The sequence below is a fragment of the Pelobates fuscus genome, chromosome 5 (genome assembly GCF_036172605.1).
Source record: "Pelobates fuscus isolate aPelFus1 chromosome 5, aPelFus1.pri, whole genome shotgun sequence".
Lineage (NCBI taxonomy): Eukaryota > Metazoa > Chordata > Amphibia > Anura > Pelobatidae > Pelobates > Pelobates fuscus.
This window is the reverse complement of record NC_086321.1, coordinates 189,554,148-189,568,098: the sequence shown is the minus strand read 5'-3', so window position 1 is coordinate 189,568,098 and position 13,951 is coordinate 189,554,148. Positions and strand designations below refer to the sequence as shown.

The 13,951-nt window shown below is 47.5% G+C and overlaps 1 gene segment (V, D, J or C); it reads right to left on the bottom strand.

The window, feature by feature from the left end:
- LOC134612151 (Ig heavy chain V region 1B43-like) lies at positions 1 to 543 on the bottom strand. The segment is given in 2 exon segments: positions 1 to 383; positions 465 to 543. Coding segments are annotated over 2 exon segments (429 nt in total).
- Between the last annotated feature and the right edge of the window lie 13,408 nt (positions 544 to 13,951).

The following is a 13,951-nucleotide window of genomic DNA, read 5'->3' as shown; positions in this document are numbered from 1 at the left end:
TTAAAATCTTATTGGCCGGTCACTACATTTTAAAGTATGTTCTTGCATTTCTTTTACACACTGTGTGTCCTTGACACAGTAATATACTGCTGTGTCTTCTGGTTTCATTTCTCTTATTTGCAGAGATACCTCATTTTGAGCTGTGTCTCTTGACAGGGTGAGCCTATTCTTTAATAGTGGGTTGTATGCTGTACCCTGAGCATAGTTAAGATGAGCCAAAAACACAATTGTACCATCTACAAGTTGCTTTATAAAGTCCACAGCATGAATTTTACTGCCATCAGTGATTGCAGCACCAGTGACTTTACAGTCTAATGTAATTGTCTCTGAAGGTCTCACTAGTTCAGGAACTGACAGTGACAGAGAAATCTGTGATTGAACATCTGCAAAATATGAATAAAAACAGCATTACATACAATACACAAAATGTGAAAATGTTATAATGTGGTTTTATATATACTTACTAGGCAGAAACAGGATAGTAAACAAAGGAAAATAAAACGTGTTCATGGTGTTAATTCAAAGCCACCAAGTTATCCAGTCTAAATGCCTACAACATATCAAAGCATTTAAGTGTTCTAATGAAGACAATTCCATAGATTTGCATACATTATTTGCATATATATTTGACAATATAAATGTTTTCAAAGTCATCAATTGTCCTTTAATAATGCATTGGACTCATTAGCAACAGGATATGTAATAACTCACAAAGGTGCTCCCAAAATATCTTGATTGTAAGAACAACAAAAAAAACGTCTTGAAAGATTTAACCTATAAACATCAGATAGTGAACCATACCCATGTGACTGACTTGATCACATGGGCAAATACAATAGCTTAATTCTTGCCACTTTAGTACTTTTATGACAGGCCTAGATATTTTATGTCACTGCCAAGGTTCCTGAGAAAATAGAAAGAAGGACACACTTATTGTGGGCTTTGGCATGTGAATTATTACTGCCCCGCTGACTAAAAGAAGACTGATCATGGTGATATCAAAGAAAGTGCTTTATATTGCTAATGGTATGCATGAATATTCCATAGAAGGTTAATGACAAATTTATACCCTTTCAAACTTTAGGATCATAGTTACATTTTTGACAAGGACAACTCAGCCTTTAATTATCTCAAATTTATCTCAAATTTCTATAAAATTAATACTATAAATAAATAAGGCTAACAAAGCAAGGTTAATATATGATGATAGATGTACACTCAGGTATGGAAAAAAAAAACTTGAGTATATATATATTTAAGTTAGAGCAACCAACCCCCACAATGTCTTTTTGAGAGCCACTTCTCCCTCTAAATTCAACCCAAGAGGGGTTCTAGTTCTTTAAGTAAACACCCAGATCATTTTCTTCCTAGACAGTATGTGTAAGAGATCTGCCCCCTTTATAGGCTGTCGGATCCTTTCAATGTCTATGGTTTTCCCTAATATGTCCACTAACAGTAACGAGTCCATAATTCAAAAGTTCTTTCAATCTCCTCTCGGTCTTTCCCACATGTTGTACATTGCAGAAAAAGCAAGTTATTAGGTAAACTATGTATTTGGAATACATATGCGCATGAATTGGAAAAACTTTCACTGGTAATCATTAAGTTGAAATATTTACTTTTGAAAACAAAATTACAGCGTTTACAGGGGTAAGAACTAGAAATGCTCATGTCTCTGGGGGGAGGTCAATAGGTTGCCCCATTATCCTTTAGGGCCCCCCTGCCCCTCAGGGGTGGGGGTCAGGGGGAGGACAATAGGTCACCCCCTTATTCTAATTTAGGGCCCCCACCCACTGCTCAGGGGGGGGGGAGGAATATAAGGTTCCCCCCTATTCTAATTTAGGGCCCCCACTCGCCGCTCAGGGGTGGGGGTCGGGGGGGGGACAATAGGTCCCCTTCCCTTATTGATATTTAGGGCCCCCACCCTGCTGCTCAGGATGGGGGGGGGGTTTGTTTTGCTTTTTAGCAGTGATGAAACCACAAGATGCTCACTGTTTTGTAGACATGCCCCTACTCGCTATAACGTGAGTAGGGGCATTTGTGAGATTTTAATCTCACTTAAGCTATTATGGGGGTCATATTGACCCCATAGAGTGAGGGAGGACATGAGGGGTTTAGGAAGTGGCGGGAGCACATATACATTTATTAAATTTTACAAGGAGGGAGCTGCGCGCCGGTAGCTTCCTCCTTGTAATAAACTGAAAGAATAAACAAACACTGATATTTGGTGTTTGTTTGTCTAAAATTTCTATTCATTCATTCATCTTTCTGATGAATGAATGAATAGATGAAATTCCTGTTCGCATGCTCAAGTGTTTAACTGGGCATGTGTGGGAATTTCACAGCACTATCTAGTGTGGGCAGATGACGTGTCCCACAGGGACTTCCTCTACCCACACAAAGATGGTGGCGCCCCAAATATAGATTACAAAAATAAGTAATATGGGGAGCTTAGGGGCATTTGGGGGTGACACGGGGGTCAGTTAGAAGTAGTGGAGTCAGGAGGGGGGTTAAAAAAATGGGATTCGTCCATGACAGTGCCGCTTTAAATCATAATGATAACAGAAATCATCCAAATGGCCTTGATCAAACGTTTACATACCCTTGAATGTTTGGCCTTGTTACAAATACCCAAGGTGAAAAAAGTATCCATTTGGATTAGATGGATAGGAGTAGTGGGAGTCCAAATACCATTAAATGCCGTCTGGTGGTCTAATGTGGAGAGCTTGATCAGGGTACCATTACAAAGATTATGTCACTTTTTTATTTTTATTTTATTTTATGTCCAGCTGTAGATTTCCTCCAGTGATTTATTCCAGTGTTACTAGCTGCACCTTATATCTTCTAGTGCCAGGTATTATACACTATATGCACTTTTAGGAGCTACCCATTGTTGTGCTGTCATGGCCTATGACAAGGAAAATAAAATAAAATTAAGTAGGAACTTATTAACGTTTATTACCTTAGAAATAAAATTGCCAACGTTTCTGCTTGTTCCCCTCAAGCTTTCATCAGGACATTATGTGCACACAAACTTCCCCAACATATAAAGCATTACAATCATATTTAGTTACCTCCACCGGAGCTGCATCCGACTCCTAGTACGCCCGGACCGGGACTGCCACAGGTTAGCTGACATGAGTCTGCAACCACGTGACGTCGCGCTCAATTACGCGACCTGTAGTCATTGCCATTGAAACCTATCAAACATAGATCGAGATCAAGGTGTAAATAACGCAAAATAAAAGCATGAGAGCAGAAATACAACCACATCATGGCAGGAGGGCTACTTATTATCGGTGCTTTCGGTTTCGGAATGATGAATAACTTCTTACTATAACCACATCATATTAGACAAAGTGGAACTCTGCAGCTCCTCCAGGGTTACCTTAGGTCTCTGTACTGCCTTTCTGATTAATGCCCTCCTTGCCCGGTCTGTGAGTTTTGGTGGGCGTCCGTCTCTTGGCAGTTTTGCCGTTGTGCCATGTTCTTTCCATTTGGTTATGATAGATTTGTTGGTGCTCCTGGGGATCATCAAAGATTTTGATATATTTTTATAACCTAACCCTGACTTGTACTTCTCAACAACATTGTCCCTTACTTGTTTGGAGAGTTCCTTGTTCTTCATGGCAGTGTTTGGTTAGTGGTGCCTCTTGCTTAAGTATTGCAGCCTCTGGGGCCTTTCAATAAAGGTGTGTATATGTAATGACAGATCATGTGACACTTGGATTGCACACAGGTGGACATCATTTCACTAATTATGTGACTTCGGAAGGTAATTGGTTGCACCAGAGCTTTTTATGGGCTTCATAACAAAGGGAGTGAATACATACGCACATGACAATTTTCTGTTTTCTATTTCTAAAAAATAGTTTTATGTATATATTTTTCTAATTTCACTTCACCAACTTAGACTATTGTGTTCTGATCCATCACATAAAATTCCGATTAATTAAACATTAAACTTAAGGCTATAATGTAACAAAATAGGTAAAAAGTCAAGGGGGTGAATACTTTTGCAAGGCACTGTATATGTTAAGCCTTCATGTCGTTACATTAACAACTTGTGGTAATTAAACTATACAGTCAATCAATATTGAGTTAAAGGGACACTCCAGGCATCCAGACCACTTCTGCTCATTGGAGTGGTCTGGGTGCCAACTCCCACTACCCTTAACCCTGCAAGTGTAATTATTGCAGTTTTTCATTAACTGCAATAATTACATTGCAGGATTAACTCCACCTCTAGTGGCTGTCTACTAGACAGCCACTAGAGGTCACTTCCTAGTTTCTAGCACAGGAAACCTGTGCTAGAGCGTCGCTGGACGTCCTCATGCTGTGTGAGGACCTCCAGCGTCGCTCAAAACCCCATAGGAAAGCATTGACATGATTTTTCAATGCTTTCCTATGGGGAGACGTAATGGTCGCGTAATTCCGCGCATGCGCATTAGGTCTCCTCGGCCGGTGGGTGGGATCAGTCTCGCCCACCGGCCAACGCAATCACAAGGAGGAGCGTCGCGGTGGAGGAGACAGCGACGAGGGACATCGCCGCTGCCTCAGGTAAGTCACTGAAGGGGTTTTCACCCCTTCGGTAACCGGGGATTGGTGGGTGGGAGGGAGAGGGACCCTCCAGTGCCAGAAAAACGGATTGTTTTTCTGGCACTGGAGTTTCCCTTTAAGACTAGTGATGTCCCGAATGGTTCGCTGGCGAATAGTTCCTGGCGAAAATAGCATGTTCGCGTTGCGATGTTCGGTCCGTCCCCTATTTGTCATCATTGAGTAAACTTTGACCCTGTACCTCACAGTCAGCAGACACATTCCAGCCAATGAGCAGCAGACCCTCCCTCCCAGACCCTCCCACCTCCTAGACAGCATACAATTTAGATTAATTCAGAAGCTGCATTCATTTTTTAGTTATTTATTTATTTTGTGTTTGTGTTTATTATACATTATCCTCCATAGCCAGTAACCTGTGTTTATTACACATTATCCCCCATAGCCAGTAAACTGTGTTTATTATACATTATCCTCCCATAGCCAGTAACCTGTGTTTATTATACATTATCCTCCCATAGCCAGTAACCTGTGTTCATTATACATTATCCCCCATAGCCAGTAACCTTTGTTTATTATACATTATCCTCCCCATAGCCAGTAACCTGTGTTTATTATACATTATCCTCCCCATAGCCAGTAACCTGTGTTTATTATACATTATCCCTCCCATAGCCAGTAACTTGTGTTTATTATACATTAAAAAAAGATAGGGGGGGGACCTACTGTCAACCCCCCGGCCCCCACCCCTGAGCGGTGGGTGGGGGCCCTAAATAAAGATAGGGGGGACCTCCTATACTCCCCCCCCGGCCCCCACCCCTGAGCGGTGGGTGGGGGCCCTAGATAAGAATGGTGTGGGGGGGACCTACCGTCCTCCAATCCCAGCCCCCAACCCTGAGCGGTGGGTGCCCTAAAAAAACAATAAGGGGGGGACCTACTGTCCCCCCGGCCCCTACCCCTGAGCGGTGGGTGGGGGCCCTAAATAAAGAGAAGGGGGGAACCTACTGTCCGCCCCCGGCTCCCACCCCTGAGCAGTGGGTGGGGGCCCTAGATAATAATGGTGGGGACCTACCATCCTCCCCCCCAGCCCCCACCCCTGAGCGGTGGGTGGGGGCCCTAAAAAAACAATAAGGGGGTGACCTACTGTCCCCCCGGCCCCCACCCCTGAGCGGTGAGTGGGGGCCCTAAATAAAGAGAGGGGGGGACCTATTGTCCTCCCCCTTTGCCCCCACCCCTGAGTAGTGGGTGGGGGCCCTATATAATAATGGTGGGGGGACCTACCGTCCTCCCCCTGGGCCCTCACCCCTGAGCGATGGGTGGGGGCCCTAAAAAAACAATAAGGGGGTGACCTACTGTCCCCCCCCGGCCCCCACCACTGAGCGGCGGGTGGGGGCCCTAAATAAAGAGAGGGGGGGACCTACTGTCCTCCCCCCGGCCCCCACCCCTGAACAGTGGGTTGGGGCCCTAGATAATAATGGTGGGGGGGACCTACCGTCCTCCCCCTGGCCCCCACCCCTGAGCGGTGGGTGGGGGCCCTAAAAAAACAATAAGGGGGGGACCTAGTCACCTTGATTGTGGGGGATTTTCATTTAGGGCCCCCACCCACCGCTCAGGGGTGGGGGCCGGGGGGGACAGTAGGTCCCTCCCCTTATTGTTTTTTAGGGCCCCCACCCACCGCTCAGGGGTGGGGGCCGGGGGGGGAGGACGGTAGGTCTCCCCCACCATTATTATCTAGGGCCCCCAACCACTGTTCAGGGGTGGGGGCTGGGGGAGGACAGCAAGTCCCCCCCTCTCTCTATTTAGGGTCCCCACCCACCGCTCAGGGATGGGGCCTGGGGGGGACAGTAGGTCCCCCCCCTTATTGTTTATTTAGGGCCCCCACCCACCGCTCAGGGGTGGGGGCCGGGGGGGAGGATGGTAGGTCCCCCCCTACCATTCTTATCTAGGGCCCCCACCCATCGCTCAGGGGTGGGGGCCAGGGGGGAGGACAGTAGGTCCCCCCATCTTTATTTAGGGCCCCCACCCACCGCTCAGTGGTGGGGGCCAGGGGGGAGGACAATAGGTCCCCACCTTATTGTTATTTAGTAGGTCCCCCCCCTTATTTTACGTGCTTTAAAGCACGTTATTCCAAACAATTTAGGAATGTTAGGTGATTTATGCCCTTTATGGATTAAAACCAGACTCTGCATCAACTATGTAATTTTCCATGGGAGTTTTGCCATGGATCCCCCTCCGGCATGCCACAGCCCCTTGAAACAACGTTGTGGCCAGAAAGAGTCCCTGTGGGTTTTAAAATTCGCCTGCCTATTATTATTATTATTATTATTATTGCCATTTATATAGCGCCAACAGATTCCGTAGCGCTTTACAATATTTTGAGAGGGGGGGATGTAACAATAAATAAGACAATTACAAGAAAACTTACAGGAATAATAGGTTGAAGAGGACCCTGCTCAAATGAGCTTACAGTCTATAGGAAGTGGGGTATTAGAAACATTAGGATAGGAAATATCAAGTAGGAGTGAAGCAGAGCTGGAGGAGAGAGCAAAGCACTATCCCATAGGGACAGGTATGTAAGGGAGAGATTACTCTGGGAGGCCATACGCTTTCCTGAAGAGATGGGATTTAAGGCCCTTCTTAAATGATTGAAGACTAGGGGAGAGTCTGATGGCAGTAGGCAAGTTATTCCATAGGAGAGGAGCCGCCCGTGAGAAGTCCTGCAAGCGTGAGTTGGCCGTACGGGTGCGAGCAGCGGTCAGGAGGTGGTCGCGGGCAGAGCGGAGAGTACGAGGAGGGGCATACCTCTGGATCAGTGAAGAGATATAAGAGGGGCTGGAATTGTTCAGTGCTTTAAATGTATGGGTTAGCACTTTGAATTGACTCCTATAGGATACAGGGAGCCAATGTAAGGACTGGCAGAGGGGCGAGGTGTGAGAGGACCGACTGGATAGGAAAATCAGTCTAGCTGCAGCATTCATTACAGACTGTAGCGGGGCAGTACGGCTTTTGGGGAGACCAATCAGGAGAGGGTTACAGTAATCCATGCGGGATATTACTAGAGCATGGACAAGCTCCTTGGTAGCATCTTGCGTAAGAAAGGGGCGGATGCGGGCTATGTTTTTGAGTTGGAACCTACAGGACTTGGCAACAAACTGGATGTGAGACTCAAAGGTGAGACCAGAGTCAAGTATGACGCCAAGACAGCGCGCTTGTAGGGATGGACTTATGTGGATATCACTGACTTGAAGGGAGAGTGAGAGAGGAGGATCAGTATTAGGAGGAGGAAAGACAAGGAGTTCAGTTTTAGAGAGGTTAAGTTTGAGAAAGCGTGACAACATCCAGTCAGAGATGGAAGAGAGGCAAGCAGTGACACGTTGCAGGACGGCTGGGGAGAGGTCCGGTGAGGAGAGGTATATCTGAGTGTCATCAGCGTACAGGTGGTAGTTGAATCCAAAAGAGGCAATAAGTTTTCCAAGAGAGGCAGTATAAAGAGAAAATAGAAGGGGACCAAGGAAAGAGCCTTGGGGAACTCCAACCGAGACAGGGCGAGGGGAGGAGGTATCCTTGGAAAAGGAGACACTAAATGAGCGTTGGGAGAGATAGGAGGAAAACCAAGAGAGGACAGAGTCACAGAGACCGAGTGATTGAAGAGTTTGAAGGAGGAGAGAATGATCAACTGTGTCAAAGGCAGCAGAGAGGTCAAGGAGAATTAATATGGAGTAGTGACCTTTGGATTTAGCGGAGATTAGGTCATTAGTCACTTTGATAAGAGCGGTCTCAGTAGAGTGGAGAGGGCGGAAGCCAGACTGAAGAGGGTCAAGGAGAGAGTTGGAATTAAGGAAGTGAGACACACGGGTAAAGACAAGTCTTTCCAAAAGCTTTGATGAGTAAGGGAGCAGGGATATGGGACGATAGTTCGAGGGGAAGGACGGGTCAAGAGATGGTTTTTTCAGGATAGGTATTACAGTGGCATGTTTAAGGTCAGCAGGAACAGTGCCAGAAGAGAGAGAGCAGTTAAAGATGTGTGTTAGGATAGGCACAAGACAAGGGGAGAGAGATCTGATGAGGTGAGATGGGACAGGATCAAGTGGGCAAGTGGTGGGGCGAGAGGAATGGAGAAGTGCAGCCACCTCTTGTTCAGTAGCTGGGGAGAAAGTCTGAAGGGTAGGGAAAGCATGATTTATGTGTGGTTGAGAAAGAGAACGGCAAGGAGGGGAGAATTGTTGAAGTCTATGGCGGTTCGCCCGGTTCGCCCGTTCGCGAACATTTGCGGAAGTTCGCGTTCGCCATTCGCGAACCGAAAATTATTTGTTCGCGACATCACTAGTTAAGACATCAATTAATAAGGAGACTAAAGAAATTGTGGAAATACTTCTCTATCATACTGTTCAATCCATTGTTAAGTCATCTAATAACTGATAATGCCAAAATGTCTTGATTCTATCACCTCGATATAATAGCTTATCCTGTTTCAATTTTAAAGCTCAATCTAATTTCAAACAATTGTCAGTGGCTGATCGTTAGCGCCTGGCCCCATGGAGGTTAGGGTTCAGTGTGAGCTCTCCCGCGAGTGTGGTGCGCCGCCATCTTGGTCCAGGCCTTCCCGCGGTTTTGGCTGCATAGGTTTGGTGAGAAAGAAGAACGCCTTGTCTGTTTTTGCTGATTTGGGTTTCTGTCTCTGTGACATGTTGTAGTGGGTGAGGGCCCTATATAATAATGGTGGGGGGACCTACCGTCCTCGCCCTGGGCCCCCACCCCTGAGCGATGGGTGGGGGCCCTAAAAAAAAAATAAGGGGGTGACCTACTGTCCCCCCCGGCCCCCACCACTGAGCGGCGGGTGGGGGCCCTAAATTAAGAGAGGGGGGGACCTACTGTCCTCCCCCCGGCCCCCACCCCTGAGCAGTGGGTTGGGGCCCTAGATAATAATGGTGGTGTAATGGAGCTCCGTGTACCCCGACCGAGTACCCTCCGTTGATGGATGCTCCTAGCGCTCTCAGAGGACTCCAAGCACTGCAGACGACACCACAACCACCGCAGGCTCCACAACCGCCGTAGCTTAACTGGAGCCGCACCGTCTTCCTTCCACCCTGGAATGAACCTTCAGCATTCAGGACCGTGTGGGGAAGATCTCTCCTCCTGGAGAGCGTATCCGGAACAAGCTCTTAAAAGAGCTAAGTGATTAAGAGCTCAGGGGAATATGCAGAGCATAGCAATCCCCAGTGTGATATAGCAGTTCCCTCCAATAACGAGACAAGGCTACGTATTGAGGGTCAGAAGAGGTCTGAGGACTGGAACACCCAGCCTGCTTTTTATTAGGATAAGGTACACACAGGACACTCCCAGGGGGAGGATGAAATTAACCAATAACAGCATAGTACAGCCCACAGGTTCCCTCCCCTCAGATAAACAGTTAAACCAATTATTACATACAATAAAAATACAGTTTTCACATACACACTGTAACTTTAAAACCATACATTCAATTTCAATAAAAGTTGCATATTCAGACTCAGCATACATCAAACATAAACACTTCCATAAACACTTCCATAAACACTTAAATCAGCCAAATCCCTTCAGTGGATCAAAAGTTAGCTGGAAGTCCCTTTATGACCGACCGCAAGCACAATTTCCTGCCCAAAACAGTTCCATAGATTTTTTTTTTACGCTGTGTAAAATGACATAGAGCACTGTGATTGGATGGATTTCCATTCAATCACAGTGCTCTGTGTCATTTTACACAGCGTGGGAAAATTCCAAAGAACTTTCCCACGCCGTGTAAAATGACACAGAGCACTGTAATTGGATGGTTTTCAAGCCATCCAATCACAGTGCTCTGTGTCATTTTACACAGCATGGGAAAATTCCAAAGAACTTTCCCACGCTGTGTAAAATGACAAAGAGCACTCTGATTGGCTTAAACCCACCAATCAGAGTGTTCTTAGCCTAATTGCAGGGTGGGGCAATGCCCCCACCCCTGAGTAGTGGGTGGGGGCCCTATATAATAATGGTGGGGGGACCTACCGTCCTCCCCCTGGGCCCTCACCCCTGAGCGATGGGTGGGGGCCCTAAAAAAACAATAAGGGGGTGACCTACTGTCCCCCCCCGGCCCCCACCACTGAGCGGCGGGTGGGGGCCCTAAATAAAGAGAGGGGGGGACCTACTGTCCTCCCCCCGGCCCCCACCCCTGAACAGTGGGTTGGGGCCCTAGATAATAATGGTGGGGGGGACCTACCGTCATCCCCCTGGCCCCCACCCCTGAGCGGTGGGTGGGAGCCCTAAAAAAACAATAAGGGGGGGACCTAGTCACCTTGATTGTGGGGGATTTTCATTTAGGGCCCCCACCCACCGCTCAGGCGTGGGGGCCGGGGGGGACAGTAGGTCCCTCCCCTTATTGTTTTTTAGGGCCCCCACCCACCGCTCAGGGGTGGGGGCCGGGGGGGGAGGACGGTAGGTCTCCCCCACCATTATTATCTAGGGCCCCCAACCACTGTTCAGGGGTGGGGGCTGGGGGAGGACAGCAAGTCCCCCCCTCTCTCTATTTAGGGTCCCCACCCACCGCTCAGGGATGGGGCCTGGGGGGGACAGTAGGTCCCCCCCTTATTGTTTATTTAGGGCCCCCACCCACCGCTCAGGGGTGGGGGCCGGGGGGGAGGATGGTAGGTCCCCCCCTACCATTCTTATCTAGGGCCCCCACCCATCGCTCAGGGGTGGGGGCCAGGGGGGAGGACAGTAGGTCCCCCCATCTTTATTTAGGGCCCCCACCCACCGCTCAGTGGTGGGGGCCAGGGGGGAGGACAATAGGTCCCCACCTTATTGTTATTTAGTAGGTCCCCCCCCTTATTTTACGTGCTTTAAAGCACGTTATTCCAAACAATTTAGGAATGTTAGGTGATTTATGCCCTTTATGGATTAAAACCAGACTCTGCATCAACTATGTAATTTTCCATGGGAGTTTTGCCATGGATCCCCCTCCGGCATGCCACAGCCCCTTGAAACAACGTTGTGGCCAGAAAGAGTCCCTGTGGGTTTTAAAATTCGCCTGCCTATTATTATTATTATTATTATTATTGCCATTTATATAGCGCCAACAGATTCCGTAGCGCTTTACAATATTTTGAGAGGGGGGGATGTAACAATAAATAAGACAATTACAAGAAAACTTACAGGAATAATAGGTTGAAGAGGACCCTGCTCAAATGAGCTTACAGTCTATAGGAAGTGGGGTATTAGAAACATTAGGATAGGAAATATCAAGTAGGAGTGAAGCAGAGCTGGAGGAGAGAGCAAAGCACTATCCCATAGGGACAGGTATGTAAGGGAGAGATTACTCTGGGAGGCCATACGCTTTCCTGAAGAGATGGGATTTAAGGCCCTTCTTAAATGATTGAAGACTAGGGGAGAGTCTGATGGCAGTAGGCAAGTTATTCCATAGGAGAGGAGCCGCCCGTGAGAAGTCCTGCAAGCGTGAGTTGGCCGTACGGGTGCGAGCAGCGGTCAGGAGGTGGTCGCGGGCAGAGCGGAGAGTACGAGGAGGGGCATACCTCTGGATCAGTGAAGAGATATAAGAGGGGCTGGAATTGTTCAGTGCTTTAAATGTATGGGTTAGCACTTTGAATTGACTCCTATAGGATACAGGGAGCCAATGTAAGGACTGGCAGAGGGGCGAGGTGTGAGAGGACCGACTGGATAGGAAAATCAGTCTAGCTGCAGCATTCATTACAGACTGTAGCGGGGCAGTACGGCTTTTGGGGAGACCAATCAGGAGAGGGTTACAGTAATCCATGCGGGATATTACTAGAGCATGGACAAGCTCCTTGGTAGCATCTTGCGTAAGAAAGGGGCGGATGCGGGCTATGTTTTTGAGTTGGAACCTACAGGACTTGGCAACAAACTGGATGTGAGACTCAAAGGTGAGACCAGAGTCAAGTATGACGCCAAGACAGCGCGCTTGTAGGGATGGACTTATGTGGATATCACTGACTTGAAGGGAGAGTGAGAGAGGAGGATCAGTATTAGGAGGAGGAAAGACAAGGAGTTCAGTTTTAGAGAGGTTAAGTTTGAGAAAGCGTGACAACATCCAGTCAGAGATGGAAGAGAGGCAAGCAGTGACACGTTGCAGGACGGCTGGGGAGAGGTCCGGTGAGGAGAGGTATATCTGAGTGTCATCAGCGTACAGGTGGTAGTTGAATCCAAAAGAGGCAATAAGTTTTCCAAGAGAGGCAGTATAAAGAGAAAATAGAAGGGGACCAAGGACAGAGCCTTGGGGAACTCCAACCGAGACAGGGCGAGGGGAGGAGGTATCCTTGGAAAAGGAGACACTAAATGAGCGTTGGGAGAGATAGGAGGAAAACCAAGAGAGGACAGAGTCACAGAGACCGAGTGATTGAAGAGTTTGAAGGAGGAGAGAATGATCAACTGTGTCAAAGGCAGCAGAGAGGTCAAGGAGAATTAATATGGAGTAGTGACCTTTGGATTTAGCGGAGATTAGGTCATTAGTCACTTTGATAAGAGCGGTCTCAGTAGAGTGGAGAGGGCGGAAGCCAGACTGAAGAGGGTCAAGGAGAGAGTTGGAATTATGGAAGTGAGACACACGGGTAAAGACAAGTCTTTCCAAAAGCTTTGATGAGTAAGGGAGCAGGGATATGGGACGATAGTTCGAGGGGAAGGACGGGTCAAGAGATGGTTTTTTCAGGATAGGTATTACAGTGGCATGTTTAAGGTCAGCAGGAACAGTGCCAGAAGAGAGAGAGCAGTTAAAGATGTGTGTTAGGATAGGCACAAGACAAGGGGAGAGAGATCTGATGAGGTGAGATGGGACAGGATCAAGTGGGCAAGTGGTGGGGCGAGAGGAATGGAGAAGTGCAGCCACCTCTTGTTCAGTAGCTGGGGAGAAAGTCTGAAGGGTAGGGAAAGCATGATTTATGTGTGGTTGAGAAAGAGAACGGCAAGGAGGGGAGAATTGTTGAAGTCTATGGCGGTTCGCCCGGTTCGCCCGTTCGCGAACATTTGCGGAAGTTCGCGTTCGCCATTCGCGAACCGAAAATTATTTGTTCGCGACATCACTAGTTAAGACATCAATTAATAAGGAGACTAAAGAAATTGTGGAAATACTTCTCTATCATACTGTTCAATCCATTGTTAAGTCATCTAATAACTGATAATGCCAAAATGTCTTGATTCTATCACCTCGATATAATAGCTTATCCTGTTTCAATTTTAAAGCTCAATCTAATTTCAAACAATTGTCAGTGGCTGATCGTTAGCGCCTGGCCCCATGGAGGTTAGGGTTCAGTGTGAGCTCTCCCGCGAGTGTGGTGCGCCGCCATCTTGGTCCAGGCCTTCCCGCGGTTTTGGCTGCATAGGTTTGGTGAGAAAGAAGAACGCCTTGTCTGTT